The sequence below is a fragment of the Zeugodacus cucurbitae genome, chromosome X (assembly GCF_028554725.1).
Source record: "Zeugodacus cucurbitae isolate PBARC_wt_2022May chromosome X, idZeuCucr1.2, whole genome shotgun sequence".
In the NCBI taxonomy this organism is placed as follows: domain Eukaryota; kingdom Metazoa; phylum Arthropoda; class Insecta; order Diptera; family Tephritidae; genus Zeugodacus; species Zeugodacus cucurbitae.
Genome location: NC_071672.1, coordinates 31,521,164 through 31,532,899, shown reverse-complemented (window position 1 = coordinate 31,532,899; position 11,736 = coordinate 31,521,164). Strand labels below are relative to the sequence as shown.

General features: G+C 32.8%; 1 protein-coding gene across 1 annotated transcript; it reads left to right on the top strand.

Annotated features, from left to right (window-relative positions):
* Positions 1 to 7,032: 7,032 nt before the first annotated feature.
* Positions 7,033 to 9,167, top strand: LOC128923120 (uncharacterized). Its single transcript, XM_054235578.1, has 5 exons — positions 7,033 to 7,423; positions 7,490 to 7,636; positions 7,709 to 8,040; positions 8,153 to 8,429; positions 8,489 to 9,167. The coding sequence occupies exons 3-5, from the start codon at positions 7,717 to 7,719 to the stop codon at positions 8,938 to 8,940; spliced, it is 1,053 nt and encodes a 350-aa protein (XP_054091553.1). The 5' UTR covers positions 7,033 to 7,423; positions 7,490 to 7,636; positions 7,709 to 7,716; the 3' UTR covers positions 8,941 to 9,167.
* Positions 9,168 to 11,736: the final 2,569 nt, after the last annotated feature.

Genomic DNA, 11,736 nt, shown 5'->3' with positions numbered 1-11,736 from the left:
GAGAGGGTTGCTTTCGAAAATGGGCGGAATCGCACCATTGCCAACCAACCAAAAATGGCGAAAACCAAAAACACATAAAGTGTCATAACTAAGCCATAAATTAAGTTATACAAGTAAAATTTGGAATAAATGATCGCTATAGGAAGGGGAATATTTTGATATGTTTGGGGAAGTGGGCGTAGCCCCGCCCATAAATCTGTTAGTTGTATTTAACTAGCAAACCAATAAAGCTATAAAAACCAAACTTTCTGCAGTCGGTTCTCTTACGTACACCACCACACACCATGAAAATAGTTGAAATCGGATAATAACCACGCCCACCTCCCATACAAAGGTTAGGTTGAAAATTACTAAAAGTTGGTTAACTCACTAACAAAAACCATCAGAAACATTAAATTTTACGGAAGAAATATCAGAAGGAAGCTGCACTCAGATTTTTTTACAAAATGGAAAATGGGCGTGGCATCGCCCAATTATGGGTCAAAAACCATATTTCAGGAACTACTCAACAGATTTCAATGAAATTCGGTATATAATATTTTCTTGACACCCTGATAACACGGATAAAAAATGGGCGAAATCGGTTCACAAACACGACTACATTCCTTATAACTCAATTTTGATTTCCGTCTTATTCCTTCACTCTTTAATATACACCTAAGGAACCAATGTAGATAGCGAAATAAAACTTTACGCAAATATTGCATATCATCTCTGGCTTCACTTGTAAAAAAATTGTCGAAAACGGACTATAACTTTTCGAGGCCCCAGATATCGAACATGTTGAACTCAGTGCCTAAGGATAAATATTAACCGAAAATATGGGCAAATCTCCCAGATAATTTAATATAATTCAGAGGAAAATGTTTTCTTCTAAAAGTGTGTCTCTGTTCCAAAAATTATTAAAATCGGGTCATAACATATCTCAGCTCCCATATATCTAATTATAGGTTTTTTAAAAATACGGCTTTATTCCGCATTTATGTATTGGCTAATATGTGAGATATTTTAGCCAAATTAATTGAACGTATAGTCTTGGATGTAGTGTACCTTCGTGGTGAATATGAATGAAATCGGTTCATTAATTACCTCAGCCCTCATATACTATATATGACGATTTTCGTTATTCTATTAAACTTTATGTCGAATTTATGGGTAAATTTTTATGTTTTCTTAATAAAATTTCTTCAATAAATTTCGAGAGTATAAAATGTTCGATTGCACCCGAACTTAGCCTTTCCTTACTTGTTACTTACTTCTGTCTGTACAGAAGCAAACCGTTGTTCGGTCAATTCGAGGGATAATAAATATGTACATATGATGTACATATGTATGTATATATTTTGATACACTTATACTTGTGTTGGTGCGCATATTATTGAAGACCCTTCCGTGTCCTATAATATTTAATTTTTTCGATATTTAATGATATTTCATTATTGCTACACTTTTTGCGTGCCAAACTGTTCTGCATATTTAAAATAAGCAAGACTTATCTATTGGAATAAAATAATATTATAAGCATTTAAGTTAACAGTTTGATAGCAGAACACGAATGGCGGAAGACAAAAAAAATAATTGTGTTCAAAAATAACTTATTGTGCTTTATTTAAATATTTATAAATACTTTTAATTTTTCATTGCATATGTAAGGGGATAGGGGGGTTTCAAAATTTCAAAATTTCAAACTTTAGGATTTCTCTTTTTGAATATTAAATAGTACAATATGTTTAAAATATTAACCAAAAATATCAAATCGAACCGAGTAATATACTAAAATACTAAGAGATAGAGCCTTTGAAAGTACCGCCCATCAGGAAACATCAGTTTCAGTTTAAATCTTTAAACGCGTTTAACTCAAAACTCACTTTTTCAAGTCAGTTGACACGATTTCTCGAAAAGTTATGCAGCGATTTTGTTCAAATTTTGCACACATCTTTACAATATAATTATCTAGTTAATGATTTTTTCGAGTTTCTCGAGCCAATATATGGTGAAAATTTGAACAAGTTTTTCGTTAAAAAATCTGTAAGAAATACAAATTTCAATATTAGGTTTATCATTTATTAATTACATTTATCCAAGCACTTTGGTTAAGCCGATATTTACTAGTTACCGTTATTTTAATCTAGTATTGCTTACGCATGGTCAAACTGTGTGCTTTAGTACGCTAATTTCATTTTAGCGGTTTTAGTTTGTGGTGAAAAAAGGGTCAATAACAAGTAAGGAAAGGCTAAGTTCGGATGCAACCGAACATTTTATACTCTCGCAATTTATTTAGAGATTTACCTATATTTTCGGTGAAAAATTACCCTTAGGCACTGAGATCTTCATGTTTGATATCAGGGGCCTTGGAAAGTCATGGTTCGATTTTGACAATTTTTCCACAAGTGATGTCACAGTTCAAATACAGTATTTGTGTAAAGTGTTATTTCGCTATCTTTATTGGTTCCTTATGTATACATTATTAAGTGAACGAATCAGAAGGATTCAAAATTGAGTTATATGGGAAGTAGGCGTAGTTGTGACCCGATTTCGCCCATATTCCACCAGTGTCATCAGGTTGTCAAGAAAATATTATATACCGAATTTCATTGAAATCTGTCGAGTAGTTCTTGAGATTTGGTTTTTGACCCATAAGTGGGCGACGCCACGCCCATTTTCCATTTTGTAAAAAAATCTCAGTGCAGCTTCCTTCTGCCATTTCTTATGTAAAATTTGGTGTTTCTGACGTTTCTCGTTAGTGAGTTAACGCACTTTTAGTCATTTTCAACCTAACCTTTGTATGGGAGGTGGGCGTGGTTATTAACCGATTTCTTTAATTTTTGGACTGTATAAGGAAACGGCTAAAAGAAACGACTGCAGAAAGTTTGGTTTATATAGCTCTCTTGGTTTGCGAGATATGTACAAAAAACCTATTTGGGGGCGCCCATTTTTCCAAAAAAATTATATTCAAATGTGCCCCTCCCTAATGCGATCCTATGTTCCAAATTTTCATAACTTTATTTATCGCTTAGTTATAGCTCTTTATGTGTTTTTGGTTATCACCATTTTGTGGGTGTGGCAGTGGTCCGATTCCGCCCATCTTCGAACTTAACCTTAACCAAGGAACACGTGTTCCAAGTTTCATTAAGATATCTCAATTTTTACTCAAGTTACAGCTTGCACAGACGGACAGACGGACAGACGGACGGACGGACAGACAGACATCCGGATTTGAACTTTACTCGTCTCCCTGATCATTTTGGTATATATAACCCTATATCTAACTCTTTTAGTTTTAGGACTTACAAACAACCGTTATGTGGACAAAAATATAATACTCTCTTAGCAACTTTTGTTGCGAGAGTATAAAAAGGTAAATAATTACTTTTTCCATTAATAATTTAATTTAATTTTTAGATTTATTTATTTGTCAATTATTAATGATTTAATGTGAAGTTTAGTGTTAATATACATGTTTGTTTAATTGTTTGTATGAAATTGAGAAGACTACTTCTTGTGTTACTTTCTGGAGATATGTAGGGTGTATTCAGGTGTATCAATTTCACTGCGATCTACATTTTCAATTTGGAAATTGATTAGCATATTATGGAGAATGCAGCATACCATATCCACTTATTGCATTCTTTTTTATTTTATAAATTTTTCATTCTAAATTTCAGTTCCTTCAGGCTACTGAATTTCTTTTTTAAAATGTCAATACAATTTTCAATTCGCACTGTATCGAAAAATACTTTGTTGAAATGTTCTCTTTCCTGCGTAGTGTAGTACTATTTTGCCAGAATGATGTCAATAAATATTGCTTAAGCGGATAGCGCTGTCTCCAGCGATCCATTATGAGTTTGATAAAAAGCGTTGAGGATGTCTTCCGAGTTGGTCATTCGAAAAGATTTTGGCATCATGGACACTTCCTGGATATCCTATAGTGATGTGTCTGATTCGTAATCTGTAGTCACATACAACTTGCATTTTAATTGTATATTGACGTTTACGTGAGAAAAAAAGTTGATGCTTTTTAGCAGGCTGAAGCCAACTTTAATTCATTTCCATCAATATATCCTATAAATCCTGGCATCCCTTTTCGCGTTGCAGTAATAATTTCCAATTGTTCATATTCTTTTGGCCAAAACACAACAAAAGCTTTTCTTTTAATCTCAATACTGACTTTAATACACGCCTAGTTACATTTAGTATAGTTCCATCCATCTAAATAATCCTATTTTTAGTTGCAAACCTATTGAAAGCTGTGCTGCACTGCAATTTCTATTAAATATATTATCGTTAATATGTGGTGAAATTCGTCTGGGCGAACGTGAACCATTTCGTTAAATCGACTCCCATCAAAGTTTCCCAGTACGTTCTGTCGGCATTGAGCCGACTTTGGTATTCCGAGGTGGACACTTCGACTACTATTTAATACAGAAAGTAAGCTCAGCGAGAAATTTTCATAAATGTCATCTGTTTCTTCATCGTTGCCTGTTTTTTACATAAGGAAAAAATTTAAAATAAAACGAGAAGTGATATTAGCTTATAATGGTGCAACTCACTTGAGTCGAGTAGGATGAGGTTTAATGCTTGTCTCTTACAAAGCGCGTCTATTATTTTATATTTTTACTTTTTTTGGCATTTTGTTATTTAGGAAAATATTGAAAATATTTGCTTTTCAGTCAATCGGGTTTTTTCAGATTTATTAAAACAAAATTACACCGAGATGTTCACCACCATCGTATTTTTTTAACATTTTGATTTATGTCTTTAACTTTATGACAACTTGTGAGTAACCTAATTATATTAACTTTGTAGAGTATATAGACATTTTTTATTTGTAAAAATAACAGTTTTTGAAGCTGCTACAGCAATTCTCCATGCAACCCTCCCAAAAATGGCATTTTGCGGTGATCACTATATCTCTGAAATGGTTCAAATGAATTGAAATAAATCAAACTGATTTCGTTAAGGTGTTTTACCAGTGTAACCCATGATAAATTGCGTTTTTCTCGATTTTTTTAAATGAAAGTACTCAATCGAATGTTTCGAAGTTTTTTGCACATAATAAGGAACATTTTCAGCTATATTTTAAGATTTTCGTTTTACAAAAATATTTAAATATAACGAAGTTATGTGCTGTTTCCGGCCAAATGAGTAGCTGAAACCAAAAAATTCAAAAGGTTATTAAAGTTCCTATACAATGACTAACGATTTTTGAAAAATATGAAAAATTAACAAATTGGCGTAGTTCTCAAAAAAGTGTCGTTTTTATGTAAACAAATTGTCGTTTTTTTAATGCCAAATGCCTATGTGAAACTTTGAGACTAATCGGTTCAGCTATTTCCGAGAAATCTTGGTCACCGTCTTTCAAACACACAGTTTCAGGAAAAACAAGGTACCACATCGGTCTACTACGCTGACGCTAACCGTCGGATTGACAAATTTCAGTGTTTACTTGAAATCATGCACATTACGAAGATTATTTTTAATTCTTACTATATGTAGAGTTATTTAATTGAACAAGATCAGATTTAACGATAGAAATTGATTTCCTAATGTTTATCCTTCTTGGATAAGCAATGCTTATTTGATAGTGTTTTTTTATTGCAATAATTATAAACAATGGAGACAAAACATTATATTCTTACTTCTTTAAGTATTTTCTTTTTAATTCAATAGTATATAATTTTTTTGATTTTTGTGATTTTAATCGAAATGTCTTATACACCATTGCATTTAGTGGATAACGTAGCTTATATCCTTATTGTATACCCTGCAATTAATAATACTTTTTCCTTTTTTCGAATCCAAATATTTTGATAAGTTAACCTCCAAGCTTCGAAAATCAAAAAATGCAATTTTTTAACTTCTGACCCAATCTCCTGAAAAAAATTAGTTTGGTCCAATGTCCAGAAAAAAGTCGATTTGGACGTTTAGTGTTATTAACCTCGTTTTGATTACTTAACATATTCTTAATATAGTAGCTGTGTTGCAATAAATTAATATTAATTAAGTATTTGTCATTAAATTATTAAATAATTACTGTTGAATGTTGAATAGCGTGTACATATTTACAAATATTATGCGTATGAATTTACATATGTAAGTAATCAAGTAATCAAGTCAAATAGCAAATCCTTCAAAATCATATTTTTGTGTACGAGAATTCGACAAGGTTGCAAAGTGACGAATAAAGCGAACAAAGCCTACAAACAATGGCAACAAAGCAGAAAAAATCATTGCAAATACATGAAAATAAAACCATAATTACATTTTTTCACACGAGAAACGATAAAGTGATCGATATGCGCACACATTTGCAGAAACAATTAGGCCTGCACAACAATACTACAAGTCTTGCACCCGTTCCTTCATAGCATTTTTCCTTGGCATGCATATGTAGATGAAGGCACTAATGCTATTTTATGCATTGTAATGTTTGTGGACTACAAACAAACAAAAGAAACACAATGACGGAATGTGACACAACAAATGTGGACCCACAGGGAGCGGGTTACAATGATCGACTGATCGCCTCAAACCGATACAAGCATACAAGTAAGGGCAAACAACAAAGGTAGCGCAAAGAAATCAACTAAAAGGCTGTAGAACAACTGAGAAGAAAGCAAATAGAATGTCACACAGTGGTGCATGCAACACACTGCATGTAAGTGAAAAGCAACTATAGGGAAACAAAGCCCAGGGCAAAGATTTTTACAAAATACAAAATAATGGGATTGCCAATTCAAACGAGCGCGGACAAGCAGTCGCTATTATGCGCGTAAATTTTGTGGTGATTGTTGGACCGCCTACCGTCCGGCGACCGCTGCGTGCGAGAAAATTCTCAGCAACCTTCTTGCGTTTATAGTTGCGCAAGTATCAATAATAAGTAGAAGCATTATAAGCACACACATTCAAGTCCTGACCAGCTCCAACCGCTCAGTTGCCGTTGCACGGGCAAGCGGGTATCGTTTTTTGGGTGTACATACCAACAAAAATGCCCAAAGCCGATTATAAATGTTTATTAAACATGTACACTGAAAAAAAACCCCGCAGTTAAATCAAATACTTTTTGCAGTTAAAGTACAGTAAAACAAAAGTATTTGTTTCAACAGCAAAACTCTTGACGGAAATACTTTGCTCTTGATTCAAATACTTTTTTTAAATGCGGCACTTTTGAATCAAAAGCGGCTGTGCTTTTAAAAATCATCTTATTAAAATCTAATATAAAAATAGATGTTTTAAAGGTTTCGTATTTAATTTTCTTTGATTACAGTTTTTTAAATGTAAAAGTATTTGTCACAACCATTTCGCATTTAATTTTACTGTTTCTCCATACGATGACAGAGAAGTTGACGCTTACATTTTTCCATCGATCATTCTAACAGAAACACGTGTTGCGTGCGCAAATACTTTAATTTGGGTTTTATAGGTAAATATATGTGCTGAAAGTATTAATTTAAGTGAAAGTGATTACTTCAAGACATTTCGCGTTTAGTGAAGCTGCGCAAAAGAAGCTTACATAGTTTGCATTTGCATTAGTGTGCCTGCCGCATCGCCCGCTGCTTACGGAGGCTGTTTAAAAGGGACTTCCACAGATTTTTTTTATATAAAAGACGACATTTGCGAAAAGTCTACTCTGCAGGTATGTTATGGTTTATATACACATTTATTTCAACAAAAATATGTGTTTAAAAACAATTTTTGTGCATTTTAGTTTACACTATGAGTGAGGAGTTGATACCATCAACTGAGCTGTCGTTATTTGCCGAGCAATGTCCGTTGGGAGATGAGTCCCCTACAACGGAAAATGTCGACAATGAGTCCGTAGTAATTCTGGATAGTGATGAACAGTTAATTAATTTATTGTGTTCGTGGGATTTGTCGTCAAATGCATTGATACAGTTCAAGAGATGTGGTTTAAAGAGTGTAGCAATTTTGCAGATGATCCATTCCCACGACATTGACGAAATTTTTAATGCCAGAGAACTAATTGCGGACACAATTAAGTTCCGGTACAACTTGCAAAAATGGCGTTTAGAAAATAATGTAAGCAAATCATTTTAAAAATTCGGCGTAACTTCCGTTTAAATTTTCACATTGAGGGTTTCGCACACATTTATAACACGCTTATAAATTATTTATATTAATGTCTTTCTAGTTCGATATGCTCACGTGCTGTAGTGGTGATAGAACTATAACAAACCTTTCATCCATTCGAAGCTGGCTGAGCTCTGCAAGCACACCTTCAACATCCCCAAACAACGAACCCAACGTCGAAGAGGTTTTAAAAGAAACAGTAGCAGGTAACGACATAATAAAGAAGTACGAAAACTGTGGTTGCCTCCAAGAAAGTGACCAATCTGCAATAGTTCGCATTATTGTGGATAAACTGAACCTGACGTATTACGACGCCATGTTTGGAGCACTTGATGCAAGTAATGTCGATTTCTTCTATTGTGTGATTTTTGTTATTAATTTCAGGTTTTTTATTTAGATTGCAGGCATTATTATCTTATAAACTTACTACATGCAGTAATAACACCGCCGAGAGTAAATAAAAACATAAAGCCCTCCATTACAGATGCACAAATGGATATGATGGTGCATCTTATAAATATTAATAACTTCCAGCAAAAACTTGACGAGCTAAATGAAAGCGCTCACAACGAGGGATTAACACTGCAACCTAGAGTTTTTGTTGTTGGTGAGAGTCCTCAAAACTTGAAGGAATTCTATGTCTGTGTTGACAACATTAAATATAAAGTAGGTAGCTTAATTAGGGCTATAGATTTAGTTGTAAAAATGTCTTTTGTATTTAACATTGAATATTCCGTAAAGAGCAAATATGTGTGGATTTTCCTTCAACGATATATTTATGATATTTCCTCTAAGGAAAAATTTCCCAAAATTGAAAATATTTTAAACAAGCAAAATAATGTTCAATAAAAATGCACTTGAAGAAAGACCCACACATACTTGCTCTATATGCGGAAATGAATTTATATTATTTGAAAATCTTTTTAACCATCTTAAGATTTTACATCGAACTCCAATTACTTTTAAGTATTTATGCCTTTATCAGAAATGCAATAGATATTTTCAAAACTTGTATAAGTTTCGAAATCACGCAAGCAAGCATGATTTTAATTGCAATCTTAATGAAAGCAGTGTAGTAGTAGTTGTCACTTTTGTAAACTTTACTCTGTATATTCTCAAATAAAATATATTTTTATGAAAAAAGTAAATTGATATTGAAATTTTGACTGTGCATAGGGAAGTGGGCGGAGAGAGGTGGGAGGGGGTGTTAAACACAACTATAAAACAAATACGATTACATTTGTATCAAGAGCAATTACTGTTAATCTCAAATAAATGTTACTTCTACTGTTAACATAAATGTATAAGTATTTGCTACAACAGTGCCCCGTATTTCGATCAAAAGTGTTCCACTGTTAATTTAAATACTTGACGCATTTACTTCAACTGTGCTCGCACTTTTAAAACAAATACTCAAAGTATTTGGGCACGTTTCTAATGCAAAAAGTATTTGTGGCAAATGCAGAATACTTTGGTTTTACTAGTTTTTTTTTCAGAGTACATATGCACTACTAATGCATGAGCCTATCGTCAATATCAGCGGTATTGTAATTTTCAACGCGTTTATCTCAAAGCTGATTTTTTAGGTCGGTGGACACGATTACTCGAAGAATTATGCATCGATTTTGTTAAAATTTTGAACACATCTTTCAAATAATATTATCTAATTAAAGAACTAAGGATTTTTTTATCTTTATTACAACTAATTTTTCCGAGCCAATATTTGGCGAAGATTTGTCCAAAAAGTGAGTTTTTTTGTTAATATTCTGCCAAAAATTCAAATGTAATATTTTTCTTCTTTCCTTCATTCATTAACTATATTTATAAATTTACTATCGAAATATTTTTGGTTTATTGATTTTGGATGCACCAATAATGATTTATTCTGTTCGCGGCAAATGCTTTAATTTTTTGAACCGTTGTGGTTTCACAAAATATTGTTTTCCGAGCCAATATTTGGCGAAGATTTGTCCAAAAAGTGAGTTTTTTTGTTAATATTCTGCCAAAAATTCAAATGTAATATTTTTCTTCTTTCCTTCATTCATTAACTATATTTATAAATTTACTATCGAAATATTTTTGGTTTATTGATTTTGGATGCACCAATAATGATTTATTCTGTTCGTGGCAAATGCTTTAATTTTTTGAACCGTTGTGGTTTCACAAAATATTGTTTCGAAATTTGTTAAGCTAAATTGTTTAAATGAAATACATACACTGCTGGTCATAGGTTAGACGCAACCATTTTTTCCTTAAATAAGCCGTTATATTTATTATCAGGTATGTTTTAATTGACCAAAACTTTGCATTCGAAAACTTTAGAAACTTTGATGAATCCACATGCGCTTTTAGTTGGTCATTGAATTGAATTGGGGGTATTCTGGTCTAGACGCATGGCATTTTTTAAACTAAGATAAAAAAATTAGAAACATTTTTACTATCCATTTTTTATATGTTTTTTATTGACATTTCAATAATATAAAAAAATTGCAAGAAAAAAAACCAAAATTCGTCGAGATACGGGCCGGTGGAGTGGGGGCTTCAAAAAAAAAACGGTGCATCCTGGTGATTTCAACCCTTGTACAGATCTAAAACACAAAAAACAAGAAGATTCTTCATTAGTATGGATGTTATCGGGTTGACCATTTTCAAAAAAAAAAAATAACAAAATGGCGTCGACTTGAAAAAAAAATTTTGTCCCGATTTTTTCGACCTTTTCGAATTTTTTAAAAATACTTCAAATCAAAATTTTTGGAGAGCACTGTATAAATAAGAATCGGTTCAGTAGAACTTGAGATATCATGTCAACCACCTCAAAAAAAGTAGTTTCGGGAAAACCGCATTTAAAGTTTAGGAGACCGCTCGGCCGGCTCGGACGCCACGTCACAAAATCGGCTGTATCTCCGAAAATAATCGAATTTTGAAAAATCCTTCCAAGGTCATATTTTTGAAAGTCTAAACTTTCAAAATATGCAAAAAAATATTTTTTTTCGAAATCCTAGACCAGAATACCCCCTTAACGTTTTTTTGTCTTGTGTAAAAAGGGCAATTATTTTCATTAATAATATTAAGAAATCAATTGATTTTTAGCAATATTTGGAAAAAATAAGAATAGGTAATGTTTTGAGGATATTAAAACGCCTAAAAATATACTTCTTTCACTCACAAGGACTATTGAATTGATATATAGCCAAACAGAACTATCGATAGATGTTTAAAAGATCCAGAGGAATATAAAAAAATAAAGGAGGGCTAAGTTCGGGTGTAACCGAACATTTTATACTCTCGCAATTTATTTATTTAATATTATTAATATAACACAACTCGACCCACATATTCGTCATATATATGGTATTAAGTCCATTAAAAGTTGGAAACCCTAATATTAGGTATATGGAAGCTAGGGTAAGTTATGACCCGATTTCACCCATTTTTGGCACGGAGACTTAATATTATATGAAAACCTATGGTCCGATTTTCTGAAAAGTTGCTAAAGAGAGTATTATAGTTTTGTTCACATAACGGTTGTATGTAACATCCAAACACCAGAGTTAGATATAGGGTTATATATACCAAAGTGATCATGGTGAAGAGTGGAGTTCAAATCCGAATGTCTGTCTGTCCGTCCGTCCGTCTGTGCAAGCT